Source organism: Bombina bombina, chromosome 4, assembly GCF_027579735.1.
Source record: "Bombina bombina isolate aBomBom1 chromosome 4, aBomBom1.pri, whole genome shotgun sequence".
In the NCBI taxonomy this organism is placed as follows: Eukaryota; Metazoa; Chordata; class Amphibia; order Anura; family Bombinatoridae; genus Bombina; species Bombina bombina.
This window is the reverse complement of record NC_069502.1, coordinates 363,559,722-363,581,162: the sequence shown is the minus strand read 5'-3', so window position 1 is coordinate 363,581,162 and position 21,441 is coordinate 363,559,722. Positions and strand designations below refer to the sequence as shown.

The 21,441-nt window shown below is 36.2% G+C and overlaps 1 protein-coding gene across 1 annotated transcript in view; it reads left to right on the top strand.

Moving 5' to 3' along the window:
- The window catches only part of MECOM (MDS1 and EVI1 complex locus), a 96,371-nt gene that overhangs the window by 6,275 nt on the left and 68,655 nt on the right, over positions 1 to 21,441 (top strand). The window contains exons 3-4 of the mRNA XM_053710119.1: positions 6,599 to 6,701; positions 9,597 to 9,813. Coding sequence (XP_053566094.1) covers positions 6,599 to 6,701; positions 9,597 to 9,813 — 320 coding nt within the window. The remainder of the gene's footprint in view (positions 1 to 6,598; positions 6,702 to 9,596; positions 9,814 to 21,441) is intronic.

Sequence of the window (21,441 nt, the reverse complement as noted above, 5' to 3'; positions counted from 1 at the left end):
TTGTTTACAATCAACTATTTATTCTCATAAGATTCTTAACCAGAACAATTTACCTGAATCTTATCTTTATTGAAGTTGGATTCACACTACCTGCCTAGCAGATTGATCATCCAATGCTGCATTTTAAACTTTAGCTAAAATATATGCATCTATGTAAAGAAAAAAAAAAAAATCACAGACTGTTAAATACATACATTTTGTATTGTATTAACCATAAATGTGCAATTGACCATGATGTAAAATATTTTACTGATATGTATTTTATTTTTTATTTTGTAACACAAACTATTTTTAAAATGTATTTTGGTTTTATTGGCAAATAAAAATGATAATGTTCTGAGAGCAAACCTTAGAAAAACAATTATACAAGCTAATAGATACATATGTTTGTCTGATGCTCCATAATCTGAAGTTAATGCAAGCTACCCAGGAGGGGAAAAAAGCCCAAAAGCCCACCAGTTGTGCACAACAATAATAATAATATACTTTTTACTTGCATTATTATATTATTTTTAACATTTATCCCAGGCTTGCACAGTGATCCCCTTAAGAGTGCCCTACAATAATGTTTTGTCTTTACAAGCTTCACTTTAGTCATATCATAACTAGCTTCATGGCACAGAGAATATCTCATCATTTTTTTGTCATTTTTGTTGCCTTTTCAATTAATATTGAGCTGTACAGAGAGCTGGCATTAAACTATACCAATAGCATCTTCAGACTTGCAGTCGGTTTGTTAATACATTTTATCTCAACCATATAATATTTCAGATTTTTTGTTAAAATACCTAATATCATATAAAATGCCTCATTATTTTTTTTGCCATGATAATGATAACATACTATTTTATTTTCAGTTTTTTTTTCAATTAACATGACATCCAAACTTTTTTTCTGAAATTCATATAAACTAAGTATAATTTCTTAAAACATTAAATCTTAGAGCACAGAGCCTTCATTATATCATAATTTATAGGACTCAGACCCTATTTTGACATTTACTGGATATTTAGGGGAAAAACATAGATGAATGTTAGAGTGGAATTTTTATATTTGGCTACAACTAAACTAGAATTGATCATGCGCACAATAATTAATGCCTGTATACAAAAATAAATAATTGCTTCTTTAATATAACATTTTTTTAGACAATTATGTACTCTTAGATAAAACACATTTTTATAATTACTTGAATGAAAATCAATTTTTTTTTTAAAACTAAATATTATAATCCATAATATTATTTTTTTTAATACAAATACCAATATTTTTACAAATCATAATGTTGTCATCTATACTATACATTTTCCTATCACAACAAAGTGCTTTAAGTTTTTTTTTTAAAATATATTTAAGGCATACGAATGCACAGGTTTTAGTCACTATTGCAATAATAAAACAGCATGTTTCCTAATTTTGAAATTGAGCTTTCAATAAAATATCAACAAAAACTTTAATAAGAGAAAAACACAAAACATTGTGATATTTGTATTTTGCACTTGTTGTCCTTTAAAATATTATTTTAGTTGTGTATGATTTTATATTCTTACATACAGACAGTGTTAGACATTGCCTCATTGAATAAAAAAACACTCCAGTCAGAGTAGAGAAACAATATTGATAGCAATTACTTTAATACCTACAAAACAATGTGATATATTCATACTCTCACATCTGCAAAACAGACACAAAAAAAGAAAATAAAGCAACTTAATAAGCAGAAAAAGCTAGCAGAAACAATTGCTTTAAAATTTGAGATACTTTTGTACAATATCAACTCTTGACTTTATATGAGGAATTATATCCCTCTCAGTTGGATAATGCACTGCAGTAATAGTCCTCTGATGGGGGCTTAAAATCCTGTTTTGCTAGCACAGAGGTGTATACTTGCAGTTTGTTCCCCAGTGGGATTATGGGTAAAGTCCCACACAAGCACATACAGTATTTCAATTTATTCTGAAACAGAATGCTCCTGAGATATGCTGCATTGTACCAAAAGTATGCTATGTGCCAAAAGTATGCTATGGCCCAGATCTGGCAAAAGTGGTGTTCTGTGGTCTTTTTTAGTATGTCCTTTCCTGGTTTTACAAATTTAACATGCACTTTTACCCTTGCCTATTTCATGCTCCATAAATAAAGCTATATTGTACAAGGGGCATCATATAGTTTTCATTGAAGCCTGTATACATTAACATTTTGCTTCAAAAGATTCTACTGGTAGTAGTCAGAAAATTAGCTAGGAAAAAATTCAGTGGAATTTGTTCCTTATTAGTTTTTAATATAACAACTTCCTCTATGGGCCGGGGGACATTCATATTCACACTTCTGTAATTATAATAGACACCAAATTGACACTATTAAGTGTACATTCAATTATCAGACTATTGCCAGTTAGTTAAGAAATACTGTATGAAAATGTTCTTATAGAACTGAATCACAATTAATATGTGAGTTCATCAATGAATATCCACAGAATTAAGTCACATTAGCCAAAGGTAAAATTATTTAGAGAGTAAATCTTAAATTGCGTATATTGGAAAGCAATTAAAAGAAAAATGAAAAAAATGTCAAAATTGTAGTTTATCCAAGCCAGTCGGTGACAGAAATGGCTGTGATAATATCCTATTGGCAGTGAAAAGGTTACAATGCTAACGTTGAATAATAAATAGTCTTGCATAACAGGGCAGTGGATTGGCTGTAGAAATGTATTTTGTGAACATAATTTATTGCCCATGAAGTTCAGCACTCGTACCCTACTGATTTTAAATACATTTGCTCTACTGTAGTTGGCCTTCTGGCTGAGCACATGTGGAACAGCAGTTAATTTATGTCTTGTAAGTGAAGGACTCTTCTTTACTGAAAATACATGGCTAATTAAATGTGAAATCTGACAAACATTGCTATGGCAAGAACGTAAAATTGTTAAAGCACCTCTTTTATCTAAAAGTTCATTGTATCACAATACCTTCTATATATTATACATTTTTTATTTGAGATGATAAAATATGTGAAAACTAAACTATAAATTAAGTAGAGCACACTGTTATAGTCCAATATATTTTTAAATTAAAATTACATCATCTATATTTTTTCAAATATTTTATTTTAATATTTAGCTATATATTGTGTGTGAGTATATACAGTATGTGTGTGTGTATATATATATATATATATATATATATATATATATACTTTTTTTTTCTTTTTACCAAGGAGAGCCTGCACTCTAGATTTAAATTCAAACTGTTCATTCTGTGTCACTTTGGGAGTGTTCACCCCCTTCCTCAAAAAAATGAACCATTTTTGCTGTGTTTTGATATTTTGGTTGTAGAGAAATTAAAGTACATTTTTTATTGCTGCACTTTTATATGGATCAGTTTAGAGTGGCTATAATAAAAAAGATACTCATTTTAAGTCTGTGAATAAGAGAGTGAGAATATGAAAATACCATTCTTCATTTTTGATAATAAAAATATTAAAAATAAAATAAAAAAAATAAACAATAATGCTTGAAGTGCTTTACAAAGCATTTCTTAGAGATACCTAGTTTTGCAATTCATAGTATCCAGTAAATATGTATTCTTCTTATTTTATTAGGTTGTAAAGTAAATTAGGAGCCAGTCTGCTGGATTGCAGATTAATCCTCTTATATTTTACATGACGTTTTTTCCACTTGTACCATAGTCTATAGACACCTTCAAAATTTGGGTCCATCATTTTAACAGGAAACTTTATCATTCTAGTTATTGTTGCTATATATATTGATGCACATTTCTGTCTTCCACATTTTACTCCACTATATAATGTGCACATTTCTAGAAGTAGCACCCGTTCAAAATTCTACACTATTCAAACACATAGAAAAAATACTTAAGACAGTCACGTTTACAATCCTATGGAAGAGGGAGTATTACAAAACGTAACTGTCTTGGGGAGTATTGTCTTCTGAAACTGCCTGTTTCCGAGAAGCTAAAGAAAAGTTCTAATATGTCACAATTCAAATGTCAACATGCTGCTGGAAAGGAAGCCAATAAGCTGAACCTGTGAAAGCTGCCAAAAAGAGGTGATGCTAAGTGTTGAGAGAAGTTCATTGTTCCTAAAGGGAAGTAAACTTCCAGTATGAACATTCTTTTTCTTAGTACTCATTAGATGGTTACCAAAGTTAGCATTTATTGTATGTTTCATACAAGCTAATGTTTATTTGGTGCAGGCCTCAATTTACCCTCCATGTAAAATTCCAGAGTGCATGATATTTTCTGCTATTCATAATGTGGTTGTGTTGGTGGTCTCTTCAAAAGTACTGCGAGTGCACTGACTTTATCTTGACTGTTCTAAAGTCTGGTGAAATAGCTAAATCAGCGAAAAGATTTCCTATTCATATCATGTTCAACTGACTTACAAACCGGCTCAAGTCCGCTTGTTCAGTACACCAGCTGACTTGGTAGTTCAAAGCAAGTTGCCTAACCGCAAAGCAACAACTTACATTACATGTATAATTCAGCAATTTCAAATTGCATTCTCTTCCTCTATCAACTTGTTATATTTATTCATCAAGAGGAAAAACTATAAAAAGATTTTGAGTCGTTATTTAACTAATACAGGTATTAACTGTTAACAATATGAATACAAAGATAATTATGAAATTCAAAGATACCCCCTGTAATTGTTGTAGATACATAATGCCATTTAAATGTGTTTTAAATTTAAAATAGTTCGTTATTCAAAATATACTACTACTACTAATATAATAATTTGAATAATATAGTATTAAAGAATTATCAAATTAGATATTAAAAGTAATAACACTAAATTTTTCTATTTAATATTTTTAAAATAAAATGTAAAAAATAGATCTGTAGAATATGCAATTCCTTTGTATACTGTTTTAAGTAATTTTACAAGTCAGTGTCAAATTGTTGTTTAAAGTGGAAATCAAATGCTTGTATAGCCAATCAGAATAAAGTTAATGCAGGTCTATAGCCAGGGTTTTTTTATAACGTTTGTCCAGTCTGGTTTTCATTTTTTGTCAGATTTTTAAGAAAAGCTACACAGTGAATTGATCTGACTTTACATGTCCAACTTTAACTGACCTTATTTGAACCTTTTGACCGACTTTTTTAGTCTGTTGAACAGTTTGAGCTTTCTAAACAGGCCCCTTTGTCTTCATATCTTATTATATTTTAAACCAGGAAAGTTTATAAATGTAATGCAGGTACAAATCCCCAAATCTGGAATTCTAAAATCTAAGCTTTTTCTGAAATCCAAACTTTTTAATTATATATTTATATATATATATATATATATATATATATATATATATATATATATATATATATATATATATATATATATATATATATATATATATATATATATATATATATAAATAAAATATACCTGTGTCTTTGGTTTGTTTCTTGTGTTCTAAAATGCAAATAATATTCTTTATATTTTTTATTAACAACAACTAATCTAACCTTTCTGATTAGGGTACTATGTATACAAACGTATTAAAAATGATATAAAACTAATTTTAGCATACACGTATAAGCTATATAATGATTTGTAAATATTGCCTAAATAACATAAGATACTGTTGTTTACACTTGGTCCCCTTTTACAGATGTAAATATTCCAAAATCCAAACTATTCCAAAATCCAAACTTTTTTCCGATCCCAAACAGTTTGGATAAAGGGTTTTCTACCTGTATTTATAACTAATCCAAAAAACTGACAATAAGTATAGTTGCATGCATGTTTTCTCTTTACTCGTGAAATTTAAAAAAGTATTATAGCATAACTATAACAAAATATTTTTTATTTTTAACTCCTTTTAATTTTCTCTCTCTCTCTTTTTTTTTTTTGCTTTTTCATAAACTAACTACCACAAATTGACAAACAGAAGATTCATCTTATAGTTAGCTCTTAGAGCCCTCTGCAGGAAATTATGTATCACTACATGTTTGTCTTCACCTGGTTGGTTAATCATTGCCCTATATTTCATGTTTATATATACAGGGCATATGTATGTATATGTATGTGTGTATATATAGAGTGCAAGATAACAAGTTATTTGTGTTGAATAAATTATATTCCACATGACTTCCAAAAAAGTATTATTATTTTTTTATATTGAAGCTCATTTCTACACGTTGACATTGTCTACTTGTCCTACTCTGTGTGAAATAAAAATATAATATGAGTAAATTCAATATATTAGATACATGCAATATATTATATAAACTCCTTTATTACTTTTTTAGACTTTTCTTACTGATAAATCTAGGACCATTAATAAAAAGATGTTTTATTCTTATTCCCACGGTCCATTAATAGGAAAGTTTTGATGACCTAAATTTTCTTTATTTAAGACATAAAAATCAGCTATCAGCAGACATCATGATTTCCAAGTGATTATTCTCCTGGTAATAATTGAAAAGCCAAATATTTTTGCTTTTTTTTTCAGATAAGATTTTATTACTATTTTCCATTTACCATAGTGAATTTCAAGTACCATGGATGCACTGTGCATGTAATTATTTATTTTGGGGTTTTCAAAGGCCTTATTCACCATTGTTTGCTTTATTTCTGTTTCCAGATATTCTACAGAGTAGTAGCTGACATTGAGCCAGGAGAGGAACTTTTATTGTTTATGAAGAGTGAAGATTATACCCATGAAACAATGGCTCCAGATATCCACGGTTAGTAACACAGCATCTCACTTATTAATTCTAAAACCTCTATTCCTAGCATATTATTTTTTTTCCCACAGGTTACAGATATTTATAGGAAACCGTTTAATATCTATCTATTATTTATGATTTATGTAGAATATATAACAATGATAATAGTTATACTTCAAATAGGAGGTCAGGGTGCATTAGATTAGAAGGCTGCAATAGTTGAAGGAACATTTTAAAGGGATATGAAACCCAAAATAATGTGTCTTTTCAGATAGAGCAAAAAAAAAATGTTTTTTCCAGATAGAGCATACAATATTAAAAGAGTTTCCATTTTATTTCTGTTATAAAATTTGCTTCGTTCTCTTGGTATTCTTTGTTGAAGAGATACCTAGTTGGGTGTATTGAGCACTACAGTATCTCACAAAAGTGAGTACACCACTCACATTTTTGTAAATATTTTGTTATATCTTTTCATGTGACAACACTGAAGAAATGACACTTTGCTACAATGTAAAGTAGTGAGTGCACAGCCTGTATAACAGTGTACATTTGCTGTCCCCTCAAAATAACTCAACACATAGCCATTAATGTCTAAACCATTGGCAACAAAAGTCAGTACACCCCTAAGTGGAAATGTCCAAATTGGACCCAATTAGCCATTTTCCCTCCCTGTTGTCATGTGACTCGTTAGTGTTACAAGGACTCAGGTGTGAATGGGGAGCAGGTGTGTTACATTTGGTGTTATCGCTCTCACACTCTCTCATACTGGTCACTGGAAGTTCAACATGGCAACTCATGGCAAAGAACTCTCTGAGGATCTGAAAAAAAGAATTGTTGATCTACATAAAGATGGCCTTGGTTATAAGAAGATTGCCAAGACCCTGAAACTGAACTGCTGCTTGGTGGGCAAGACCATACAGTGGTTTCACAGGACAGGTTCCACTCAGAACAGGCCTCGCCATGGTCGACCAAAGAAGTTGAGTGCATGTGTTCAGCGTCATAACCAGAGGTTGTCTTTGGGGAAAAAGACATATGAGTGCTGCCAGCATTGCTGCAGAGGTTGAAGGGGTGGGGGGGGGTCAGCCTGTCAGTGCTCAGACCATACGCCGCACACTGCATCAAATTGGTCTGCATGGCTGTCGTCCCCGAAGGAAGCCTCTTCTAAAGATGATGCACAAGAAAATCCGCAAACAGTTTGCTGAGGACAAGCAGACTAAGGACATGGATTACTGGAACCATGCCCTGTGGTCTGATGAGACCAAGATAAACTTATTTGGTTCAGATGGTGTCAAGCGTGTGTGGCAGCAACCAGGTGAGGAGTACAAAGACAAGTGTGTCTTGCCTACAGTCAAGCATGGTGGTGGGAGTGTTATGGTCTGGGCCTGCATGAGTGCTGCCGGCACTGGGAAGCTACAGTGCCTTGAGGGAACCATGAATGCCAACATGTACTGTCGCATACTGAAGCAGAGCATGATCCCTTCCCTTCAGAGACTGGGCTGCAGGGTAGTATTCCAACATGATAACGACCCCAAACACACCTCCAAGATGACCACTGCCTTGCTAAAGAAGCTTAACGTAAAGACGATGGACTGGCCAAGCATGTCTCCAGACCTAAATCCTATTGAGCATCTGTGGGGCATCCTCAAACTGAAAGTGGGGGAGCGCAAGGTCTCTAACATCCACCAGCTCTGTGATGTCATGGAGGAGTGGAAAAGGACTCCAGTGGCAACTAGTTAAGCTCTGGTGAACTCCATGCCCAAGAGGGCTAAGGCATTGCTGGAAAATAATGGTGGCCGCACACAATATTGACACTTTGGGCCCAATTTGGACATTTCCACTTAGGGGTGTACTCACTTTTGTTGCCAAGGGTTTAGACATTAATGGCTGTGTGTTGAGTTATTTTGAGGGGGCAGCACATTTACACTGTTATACAGGTTGTACACTCGCTACTTTACATTGTAGCAAAGTGTCATTTCTTCGGTGTTATCACATGAAAAGATATAATAAAATATTTACAAAAATGTGAGGGGTGTATTCACTCTTGTGAGATACTGTATATGCTAGGAAATAGTGCTACCATCTAGTGCTCTTGCAAATGAATAACATTTGTGCAAAACCGCTGTCCTATTGTGCTCTAGAGCAGACATCCTCAAACTTGGCTCTCCAGAGGTTTTGGAACTACATTTTCCATGATGCTCAACCAGCTGAGGGTCAAGTTTGAGGATGTCTGCTGTAGAGCTTATGTCCCTACTTTTCAACAAAAGATACATAGAGAATGAAGAAAAATTGATGATAAAAGTAAATTAGAAAGTTGTTTAAAATTGCAAGCTATAGTTGTATAAAGAAAGACATTTTTTGTGTTTCATGTCTCTTTAAATCCTAAACTAAAGTCCTATCATGCTTATGAAAGAGCAATGATTACATACATTAAAATTTTTTTGGTTAAATACATTTGTTAAAGCTACTTACATTTTTGTAGACTGGAACAGTAAATGCATATTTTGCACAATATGATAAATTGCAATAAATTGTTGATTGCCTTATAAGGACAAATCCAACATCCTTGGTGGACAGGGTCATAGCTCCTCAAGCATAAAACAAAATGTGCTTTTTAGTAAGCACAGGAACTATGTGTGTTTAAAGATTTTAAAATGATCCACTTTTCCTATGCAACAGTAAACAATTACTTTAATGTCCCTTTAAATCAGTATATTGCAGTTAATAAGATGTATTTGGTGAAAAAAATGTTTTTACCTGGAATAGAATCTAGTTGTTACCTATGGGTGTCACAGAGCATTTTCAAATGATAGACCTTGAATATTTTTATACACTACTCAGATTTCACTTTTTAATCTGATGATTTTTTCCATATGGCGTTTCACTACAGTGTCTTTTCAACCACTTGTTTTTCAGAGGAGCGTCGGTATCGTTGTGAGGAGTGTGACCAGCTGTTTGAGTCAAAAGCTGAGCTAACTGATCACCAGAAATTTCCCTGTAGTACACCCCACTCAGCATTTTCCCTAGTGGAGGACAATTTCCAACAAGACTTAAACGATGACAGTGACATTCACGAGATGCATCACTCCCACGAGTGCAAAGAATGTGATCAAATATTTCCAGATATGCAAAGGTTAGAATTATTGCACATGTTTTGTAGACTTCGCTACATTTACTTATTAAAGAAGTTATTATTATATTATTTGACTTTTTTTGTATAGCATAGCAAAATTCTGTAGCTCCGAGTTCCATGATACTATAACAAGTAGATTAAGACCCTCATTGCATTTATGACACAGTTTTACCCAATGATCTAGTTTATCTTATTATTGTTTGTTTATTATTACAGTGCCGCCAAATTCCATAATGTTGATTTTGTTGGTTATTCTTCTTGGTTGTTAATATATAGAAACTTTGCAGCCTTAGAAATAAATTAATCAAATAACCTTTGCATAGGTAAGTTGTGAAAATTAATTTTTAAAATCAGTTGTTATAGTATTCTTATACCACAAGTCTCCATGTTCACATCCTCATTTGAAGGGACAGGGTACCATGGGAATGAATAGCAAGAAAGCATGTTATTTTCTTCTGTTATGTGTGATCAGTCCACGGGTCATCATTACTTCTGGGATATAACTCCTCCCCAACAGGAAATGCAAGAGGATTCACCCAGCAGAGCTGCATATAGCTCCTCCCCTCTACGTCAGTCCCAGTCATTCTCTTGCACCCAACGACTAGATAGGATGTGTGAGAGGACTATGGTGATTATACTTAGTTTTTATGACTTCAATCAAAAGTTTGTTATTTTAAAATAGCACCGGAGCGTGTTATTACTTCTCTGGCAGAGTTTGAGGAAGAATCTGACAGAGATTTTTTACTATGATTTTAACCGGAGTCGTTAAGATCATATTGCTGTTCTCGACCATCTGAGGGAGGTAAAGGCTTCAGATCAGGGGACAGCGGGCAGATGAATCTGCATTGAGGTATGTGGCAGTTTTTATTTTCTGAATGGAATTGATGAGAAAAGCCTGCCATACCGTTAAAATGACATGTATGTATACACTTCAGTATTCTGGGGATGGTATTTCACCGGAACTACTGTGTTAAGGTCACTAACCCTTTTAATAACTATTCTCATGTTAAACGTTTTTGCTGGAATGTAGAATCGTTTACATTGCTGAGGTACTGTGTGAATAAATGTTTGGGCATTATTTTCCACTTGGCAGTTTTTTGCTTTAATTGTGACAGTTTCGTTTCTCTTCACTGCTGTGTGGGAGAGGGAGGGGCCGTTTTTGGCGCTCTTTGCTACGCATCAAAAAATTCCAGTCAGCTACTTTTATATGTCCTGCATGATCCGGTTCATCTCTGACAGATCTCAGGGGTCTTCAAACTTCTTTGAAGGGAGGTAAATTCTCTCAGCAGAGCTGTGAGAATTCTTATAGTGACTGTGTATAAAAAACGTTGTTTTGTTTTTCTTATGTACAAATTTAATTAGTGTTGTTTTTTACTAATGGGAACAAACCTTTGCTAAAAGTTGTGTTGTTTTAAAATTTGATGCAATAACTGTTTTTCAGTTCATTATTTCAACTGTCATTTAATCGTTAGTACCTCTTTGAGGCACAGTACGTTTTTTGCTAAAAAAGATTATAACCAAGTTGTAAGTTTTTTGCTAGTGTGTTAAACATGTCTGACTCAGAGGAAGATATCTGTGTCATTTGTTCCAATGCCAAGGTGGAGCCCAATAGAAATTTATGTACTAACTGTATTGATGCTACTTTAAATAAAAGTCAATCTGTACAATGTGAACAAATTTCACCAAACAGCGAGGGGAGAGTTATGCCGACTAACTCGCCTCACGCGACAGTACCTGCATCTCCCGCCCGGGAGGTGCGTGATATTTTGGCGCCTAGTACATCTGGGCGGCCATTACAGATAACATTACAAGATATGGCTACTGTTATGACTGAAGTTTTGTCTAAATTGCCTGAACTAAGAGGCAAGCGTGATCACTCTGGGGTGAGAACAGAGTGCGCTGACAATGCTAGGGCCATGTCTGATACTGCGTCACAGCTCGCAGAGCATGAGGACGGAGAGCTTCATTCTGTGGGTGACGGTTCTGATCCAAACAGATTGGACTCAGATATTTCAAATTTTAAATTTAAATTGGAGAACCTCCGTGTACTACTAGGGGAGGTCTTAGCAGCTCTCAACGATTGTAACACTGTTGCAATACCAGAGAAACTGTGTAGGTTGGATAAATACTTTGCGGTACCGGCGAGTACTGACGTTTTTCCTATACCTAAGAGACTAACTGAAATTGTTACTAAGGAGTGGGATAGACCCGGTGTGCCGTTCTCACCCCCTCCAATATTTAGAAAGATGTTTCCAATAGACGCCACCACTCGGGACTTATGGCAAACGGTCCCCAAGGTGGAGGGAGCAGTTTCTACTTTAGCTAAGCGTACCACTATCCCGGTGGAGGATAGCTGTGCTTTCTCAGATCCAATGGATAAAAAATTAGAGGGTTACCTTAAGAAAATGTTTGTTAAGGTTTTATATTACAACCCCTTGCATGTATCGCGCCGATTACGGCTGCGGCAGCATTTTGGATTGAGTCGCTTGAAGAGAACCTTAGTTCCTCTACGCTAGACGACATTACGGACAGGCTTAGAGTCCTTAAACTAGCTAATTCTTTCATTTCGGAGGCCGTAGTACATTTAACCAAACTTACGGCTAAGAACTCAGGATTCGCCATACAGGCACGCAGGGCACTGTGGCTAAAATCCTGGTCAGCTGATGTTACTTCTAAGTCCAAATTACTTAATATACCTTTCAAGGGGCAGTCCTTATTCGGGCCCGGTTTGAAAGAAATTATCGCTGACATTACGGGAGGTAAGGGCCACGCCCTACCTCAAGACAAGGCCAAAGCTAAGGCTAGACAGTCTAATTTTCGTCCCTTTCGGAATTTCAAAACAGGAGCAGCATCAACCTCCACTGCACCAAAACAGGAAGGAGCTGTTGCTCGTTACAGGCAAGGCTGGAAGCCTAACCAGTCCTGGAACAAGAGCAAGCAGGCCAGGAAACCTGCTGCTGCCCCAAAGACAGCATGAACCGAGAGCCCCCGATCCGGGACCGGATCTAGTAGGGGGCAGACTCTCTCTCTTCGCCCAGGCCTGGGCAAGAGATGTTCAGGATCCCTGGGCACTAGAGATCATATCTCAGGGATACCTTCTAGACTTCAAATTATCTCCCCCAAGAGGGAGATTTCATCTGTCAAGGTTGTCAACAAACCAGATAAAGAAAGAAGCGTTTCTACGCTGCGTACAAGATCTGTTAACAATGGGAGTGATCCATCCGGTTCCGTGGTCGGAACAAGGACAAGGGTTCTACTCAAACCTGTTTGTGGTTCCCAAAAAAGAGGGAACTTTCAGGCCAATCTTAGATTTAAAGACTCTAAACAAATTCCTAAGAGTTCCATCGTTCAAAATGGAAACTATTCGGACAATTTTACCCATGATCCAAGAGGGTCAGTACATGACCACAGTGGATTTAAAGGATGCTTACCTTCACATACCGATCCACAAAGATCATCACCGGTATCTAAGGTTTGCCTTCTTAGACAGGCACTACCAGTTTGTAGCTCTTCCATTCGGATTGGCTACGGCTCCAAGAATCTTCACAAAGGTTCTGGGTGCCCTTCTAGCGGTACTAAGACCGCGAGGGATTTCGGTAGCTCCGTACCTAGACGACATTCTAATACAAGCTTCAAGCTTTCAAACTGCCAAGTCTCATACAGAGTTAGTTCTGGCATTTCTAAGGTCGCATGGATGGAAAGTGAACGAAAAGAAGAGTTCTCTCTTTCCTCTCACAAGAGTTCCATTCTTGGGGACTCTTATAGATTCTGTAGAAATGAAGATTTACCTGACAGAAGACAGGTTAACAAAACTTCAAAATGCATGCCGCGTCCTTCATTCCATTCAACACCCGTCAGTAGCTCAATGCATGGAGGTGATCGGCTTAATGGTAGCGGCAATGGACATAGTACCTTTTGCACGCCTACACCTCAGACCGCTGCAACTATGCATGCTAAGTCAGTGGAATGGGGATTACTCAGATTTGTCCCCTACTCTGAATCTGAATCAAGAGACCAGAAATTCTCTTCTATGGTGGCTTCATCGGCCACACCTGTCCAGGGGAATGCCATTCAGCAGGCCAGACTGGACAATTGTAACAACAGACGCCAGCCTACTAGGTTGGGGCGCTGTCTGGAATTCTCTGAAGGCTCAGGGACTATGGAATCAGGAGGAGAGTCTCCTTCCAATAAACATTCTGGAATTGAGAGCAGTTCTCAATGCCCTTCTGGCTTGGCCCCAGTTAATAACTCGGGGGTTCATCAGGTTTCAGTCGGACAACATCACGACTGTAGCTTACATCAACCATCAGGGAGGGACAAGAAGCTCCCTAGCAATGATGGAAGTATCAAAGATAATTCGCTGGGCAGAGTCTCACTCTTGCCACCTGTCAGCAATCCACATCCCGGGAGTGGAGAACTGGGAGGCGGATTTCTTGAGTCGCCAGACTCTTCATCCGGGGGAGTGGGAACTTCATCCGGAGGTCTTTGCCCAAATACTTCGACGTTGGGGCAAACCAGAGATAGATCTCATGGCGTCTCGCCAGAACGCCAAACTTCCTCGCTACGGGTCCAGATCCAGGGATCCGGGAGCAGTTCTGATAGATGCTTTGACAGCACCTTGGAACTTCAGGATGGCTTATGTGTTTCCACCCTTCCCGCTGCTTCCTCGATTGATTGCCAAAATCAAACAGGAGAGAGCATCAGTAATTCTAATAGCACCTGCTTGGCCACGCAGGACTTGGTATGCAGATCTAGTGGACATGTCATCCTGTCCGCCTTGGTCTCTACCTCTGAGACAGGACCTTCTGATACAGGGTCCATTCAAACATCAAAATCTAACTTCTCTGAAGCTGACTGCTTGGAAATTGAACGCTTGATTTTATCAAAACGTGGTTTTTCTGAGTCGGTTATTGATACCCTGATTCAGGCTAGGAAGCCTGTTACCAGAAGGATTTACCATAAAATATGGCGGAAATACCTATACTGGTGCGAATCCAAAGGTTACTCCTGGAGTAAGGTTAGGATCGCTAGGATATTGTCTTTTCTACAAGAAGGTTTAGAAAAGGGTTTATCAGCTAGTTCATTAAAGGGACAGATTTCAGCTCTGTCCATCTTGTTACACAGACGTCTGTCAGAAAATCCAGACGTCCAGTCCTTTTGTCAGGCTTTAGCTAGGATCAAGCCTGTGTTTAAAGCTGTTGCTCCACCATGGAGTTTAAACTTAGTTCTTAACGTTTTACAGGGTGTTCCGTTTGAACCCCTTCATTCCATTGATATAAAAATGTTATCTTGGAAAGTTCTGTTTTTAATGGCTATTTCCTCGGCTCGAAGAGTCTCTGAGTTATCAGCCTTACATTGTGATTCCCCTTATCTGATTTTTCACTCAGACAAGGTAGTTCTGCGTACTAAACCTGGGTTCTTACCTAAGGTAGTCACTAACAGGAACATCAATCAAGAGATTGTTGTCCCATCCTTGTGTCCAAATCCTTCTTCAAAGAAGGAACGTCTTTTACACAATCTGGATGTAGTTCGTGCCCTCAAGTTCTACTTGCAGGCAACTAAAGATTTTCGCCAAACTTCTTCCTTGTTTGTCGTTTACTCTGGACAGAGGAGAGGTCAAAAAGCTTCTGCTACCTCTCTCTCTTTTTGGCTTCGTAGCATAATACGTTTAGCCTATGAGACTGCTGGACAGCAGCCTCCTGAAAGAATTACAGCTCACTCCACTAGAGCTGTGGCTTCCACTTGGGCCTTTAAGAATGAGGCCTCTGTTGAACAGATTTGCAAGGCTGCAACTTGGTCTTCGCTTCATACTTTTTCCAAATTTTACAAATTTGACACTTTTGCTTCTTCGGAGGCTATTTTTGGGAGAAAGGTTCTTCAGGCAGTGGTTCCTTCTGTATAATGAGCCTGCCTATCCCTCCCGTCATCCGTGTACTTTTGCTTTGGTATTGGTATCCCAGAAGTAATGATGACCCGTGGACTGATCACACATAACAGAAGAAAACATAATTTATGCTTACCTGATAAATTCCTTTCTTCTGTTGTGTGATCAGTCCACGGCCCGCCCTGTTTTAAGGCAGGTAAATATCTTTTAAATTATACTCCAGTCACCACTTCACCCTTGGTTACTCCTTTCTCGTTGTTTCTTGGTCGAATGACTGGGACTGACGTAGAGGGGAGGAGCTATATGCAGCTCTGCTGGGTGAATCCTCTTGCATTTCCTGTTGGGGAGGAGTTATATCCCAGAAGTAATGATGACCCGTGGACTGATCACACAACAGAAGAAAGGAATTTATCAGGTAAGCATAAATTATGTTTTTTTGTATTATATTTCTATTATATAGAAGCTGATTTAATGTAAATACAGCTTCATCAGTTATTTATTTTGCACTAGTGCTGACAACCACTTCCTACTAATAGTCATTGGCTAAATGTTTTTTTCCTGCTAATGCTCAATAGTTGAAAGGTGCTTCCTGCTAATACTCATTGAACATTAGTAGAACATACCTATAAATTAATAAGCATTAATAGGAGATACCTATAAATTAATATACGTTAGTATAAGATACCTATAAATTAATAAGCATTAGTAAGGCATACCTATAAATTAATAAGCATTAATAGGAGATACCTATAAATTAATATACGTTAGTATAAGATACCTATAAATTAATAAGCATTAGTAAGGCATACCTATAAATTAATAAGCATTAATAGGAGATACGTATAAATTAATATACGTTAGTATAAGATACCTATAAATTAATAAGCATTAGTAAGGCATACCTATAAATTAATAAGCTTTAATAGGAGATACCTTTTAAACTAATAAGTGCTAATAGGAGATGCCTATAAATTAATAAACGTTAATAGGAGATGCTTATAAACTAATAAGTGCTAATAGGAGATACCTATAAATTAGTAGGTGATGCCTATCAATTAATAAGCATTAGTAGGAGATACCTATGAATTAATAAGCGTTAATAAGAGATACCTATAAGTTAATAAGCATTAGTAGGAGATACCTATAAATTATTAAGCATTAGTAGGAGATACCTATAACTTAATAAGCATTAGTAAGGCATACCTATAAATTAGTAAGCATTAGTTTTAGATACCTATAAACTAATAAGTGCTAATAGGAGATACCTATAAATTAATAAGCGCTAATAGGAGATACCTATAAACTATTAAGCGTTAATAGAATATGCATATACATTAGTAGGAGATACCTATAAATTAATAAGCATTAGTAGGCAATACTTATAAATTAATAATTGTTAATAGAAGATACCTATAAATTTAATAAGCATTAGGGACATCAAACACTAAATGGATGATTAAATTTAATGTTGTATTCAAGACAAAGGTTAATAGCCACATTTATTTTTTAAATAGTATTTTAATTTTTTTTAATATTGAAGACAAGTGTAAAGTTTTATTTTCTATTACATAATGGACAATGTATTGAGTAGAATATTTAGCTATCAATCTAAATTTAATCGTCCTTAAGAAAATATCTCTAATTTATTGTGAAAAGTAAAACAAAATAGGTAAAAAAAACAAACAAACAGGTGAGGCTATAATTTAAATGCTATTAATAGAAAAAAAAGCCCTTTGTTTGCAAATCTAACATCCCTCTGCCGTCAATTTCTCCAATGATTAGTCAAAAAGAATAATATTAAGTGTATTCTAATAACTAATTTTTCACCCAACATTTTCTTTAGCCAGTAATCTACTCTTCCCCCATGGAATAAAACTTTGGGCATTTGCCCCAATAAATGGCATATATAACAAATAATTACATTTTAGCATTTTCTATAATATTTTGGGTTCAATTTAGCCTATAAATATGGTGTGTATATATACTTTATGAATGCTTTTGTGTGCTGCTCTATTTATTTCATACATACCATTTTTAAATAGGATATTTCTAATACAGGGAGTGCAGAATTATTAGGCAAATGAGTATTTTGACCACATCATCCTCTTTATGCATGTTGTCTTACTCCAAGCTGTATAGGCTCGAAAGCCTACTACCAATTAAGCATATTAGGTGATGTGCATCTCTGTAATGAGAAGGGGTGTGGTCTAATGATATCAACACCCTATATCAGGTGTGCATAATTATTAGGCAACTTCCTTTCCTTTGGCAAAATGGGTCAAAAGAAGGACTTGACAGGCTCAGAAAAGTAAAAAATAGTGAGATATCTTGCAGAGGGATGCAGCACTCTTAAAATTGCAAAGCTTCTGAAGCGTGATCATCGAACAATCAAGCGTTTCATTCAAAATAGTCAACAGGGTCGCAAGAAGCGTGTGGAAAAACCAAGGCGCAAAATAACTGCCCATGAACTGAGAAAAGTCAACCGTGCAGCTGCCAAGATGCCACTTGCCACCAGTTTGGTGCAACATCACTGGAGTGCCCAAAAGCACAAGGTGTGCAATACTCAGAGACATGGCCAAGGTAAGAAAGGCTGAAAGACGACCACCACTGAACAAGACACACAAGCTGAAACGTCAAGACTGGGCCAAAAAATATCTCAAGACTGATTTTTCTAAGGTTTTATGGACTGATGAAATGAGAGTGAGTCTTGATGGGCCAGATAGATGGGCCCGTGGCTGGATTGGTAAAGGGCAGAGAGCTCCAGTCCGACTCAGACGCCAGCAAGGTGGAGGTGGAGTACTGGTTTGGGCTGGTATCATCAAAGATGAGCTTCTGGGGCCTTTTCGGGTTGAGGATGGAGTCAAGCTCAACTCCCAGTCCTACTGCCAGTTTCTGGAAGACACCTTCTTCAAGCAGTGGTACAGGAAGAAGTCTGCATCCTTCAAGAAAAACATGATTTTCATGCAGGACAATGCTCCATCACACGCGTCCAAGTACTCCACAGCGTGGCTGGCAAGAAAGGGTATAAAAGAAGATAATCTAATGACATGGCCTCCTTGTTCACCTGATCTGAACCCCATTGAGAACCTGTGGTCCATCATCAAATGTGAGATTTACAAGGAGGGAAAACAGTACACCTCTCTGAACAGTGTCTGGGAGGCTGTGGTTGCTGCTGCACGCAGTGTTGATGGTGAACAGATCAAAACACTGACAGAATCCATGGATGGCAGGCTTTTGAGTGTCCTTGCAAAGAAAGGTGGCTATATTGGTCACTGATTTGTTTTTGTTTTTGAATGTCAGAAATGTATATTTGTGAATGTTGAGATGTTATATTGGTTTCACTGGTAAAAATAAATAATTGAAATGGGTATATATTTGTTTTTTGTTAAGTTGCCTAATAATTATGCACAGTAATAGTCACCTGCACACACAGATATCCCCCTAAAATAGCTATGACTAAAAACAAACTAAAAACTACTTCCAAAACTATTCAGTTTGATATTAATGAGTTTTTTGGGTTCATTGAGAACATGGTTGTTGTTCAATAATAAAATTAATCCTCAAAAATACAACTTGCCTAATAATTCTGCACTCCCTGTACTTCTATTGAAGAAAGTATGTATTTATTCCTAGATTTTGTATCTATAAACATTAGTAATGTATGTAGTCCACTGTTTACCTTTTAAAATTGGAATTTTCATAGGGGAAGTTTCCCAAAACAGAGGTTTATCTAGATACAATTGTTAAATATAGACTTCCTATTATTTATACATTTCTTTCTCTCTGTATTTAAATAACCCTTTTTCTTCTTCTCTTCACTGCTCATAATGCAATATTAATATTATTTAAAGGACCACTTAACTTAGGCTAACGCCTTTTCACACACATACATACGTATATATAATAAATAACAAATATGTACATGCCCCGTGTTGAAATTTCCCTTATCTATTCTGTTTTGCTAAGGTAAATTAGTGACAGATATCAAAAGAGAAACAGTGGTTCTGTGGAATATTTCAGTGTTAAATAGACATTAATCCATGTGATATTGTTTCTGTATTACCTGATTTATAATTGTTACTAAGTGGCCTCAACAGTGGATATGAAGAAAAGATGACATAATCAATGAAAGTGTTCTGCAAAGTTTATTTTTTAGTACAAATAGTTAAGCTTTTATAGTAAGTAGGGATGCACCGAAATTTCGGCCGCAGAAAGTTTCGGCTGAAAATTGCATTTTTGGTTATTTCTTTTTTTTTTTGCCTTTTATTTTCAGTAAAATTATTGTGTAGCATATTTCAAATTTGATGCCAGCCTAGAGCTGCTGTTTGAGTTCATTACTTGACTTACTGTTTTGCATATAATAATTTCTAGGACTATTCTTTATTTTGATAATTGGTAACAAAAAAAAAAATAAAAACTGTTAAATCTGATTCTGTTACACAGAACTAAATAAAGAATAATACTAGCGATGCACCAAAATTTGGGCCGCAGAAAATGTGCAATTCCAATTTCGGCCCAAAGAGGACCAAAATGGCTAAAAATGTACAGCCCTCCCCTATTCTATTGAGTTACATGTCTATCCTTAGCATAAGGCGAGCAGCATAGCACTGGCATGTTACACAGTGCACACACATAAGTACCATGGCATGATGATATTTGAAACCAGCGGAGTCTTTTTTTTTTTTTTTTTTTTTTTTTTTAGAAGAAAACCAAAGTACTGAATACAGTATTCAAAGGAGGATAAGTAACATGTTTATAAACACTTGATATTATCAGACACAGCCCTAAGCACACACAGTGAATAACTATAAGCCTTATATAGAGTGCTCATACATCAGCCTCACGTGCGTAGACATTTTATTCGCCTGAGGCAAATATGCGTGCACACTATATATGCATAAGCCCCAAGCTCGCACACAGTTGGTACAAATTAGCACCCTCCAGACAGTGTATACAAAAAAGCACAGTAACTGTCTATAACCACCTTGCACGTAAGGCTGTATCGAAGTCCGGTGGTCCTGGTGATAAGTGACAGGCAGACTCCATTTGGGGCTCCAGACATATAATCTGACGGGTCAGTGTGAGACCCAAACTAGGCGGAGATACGATGAGAGACGATCAGGTGCAGCCATGCCCATCGCACAGATAACTACACACAAAAACACATGCCCACCTCGTATTGTTGTCTGGCTATAACCACTCTCTCCCTTATAGAGCTCCAGTTTGACTGCAGATCACGCCCTACGGTACAAGTGACCACGTCCATTTGTTGGAGCTTTCCCGCCTACAAGCTCTCTCAGCTACACACACACACACACACTGTAGTTAAAAAAAAAAAACGGTTTAGTTTCGGTTTTCGGCCAGGGGCATCATGAATTTTCGGTATCGGTTTCGGTCCAGAATTTTCATTTCAGTGCATCCCTTATAGTAGGCATGTTCCCATTAATATGAGTTACTATTTGCGTGGCAGATTGAGAAATCAGGAAACCTTTGCAAAGAAAGTAACCAGTAGATATACAGAGAAAGTAGTATCAAACAGAAAGGATATAGAGGTAGATAGAATCAGAAAATGAAAACAAAGCTTGAAGAAAAAAAAGATAGAACACATTAACAAAAACATAAAACAAACAGAAGAGAGTGAGAAATAAAGTAGGCAGATGAAACTAAAGGCAGTGATATATTATCAGCCTCTTACTGACAGATTACACATGTAGCTCAGCTGTAGAACACAGTTTAGCAGCTAA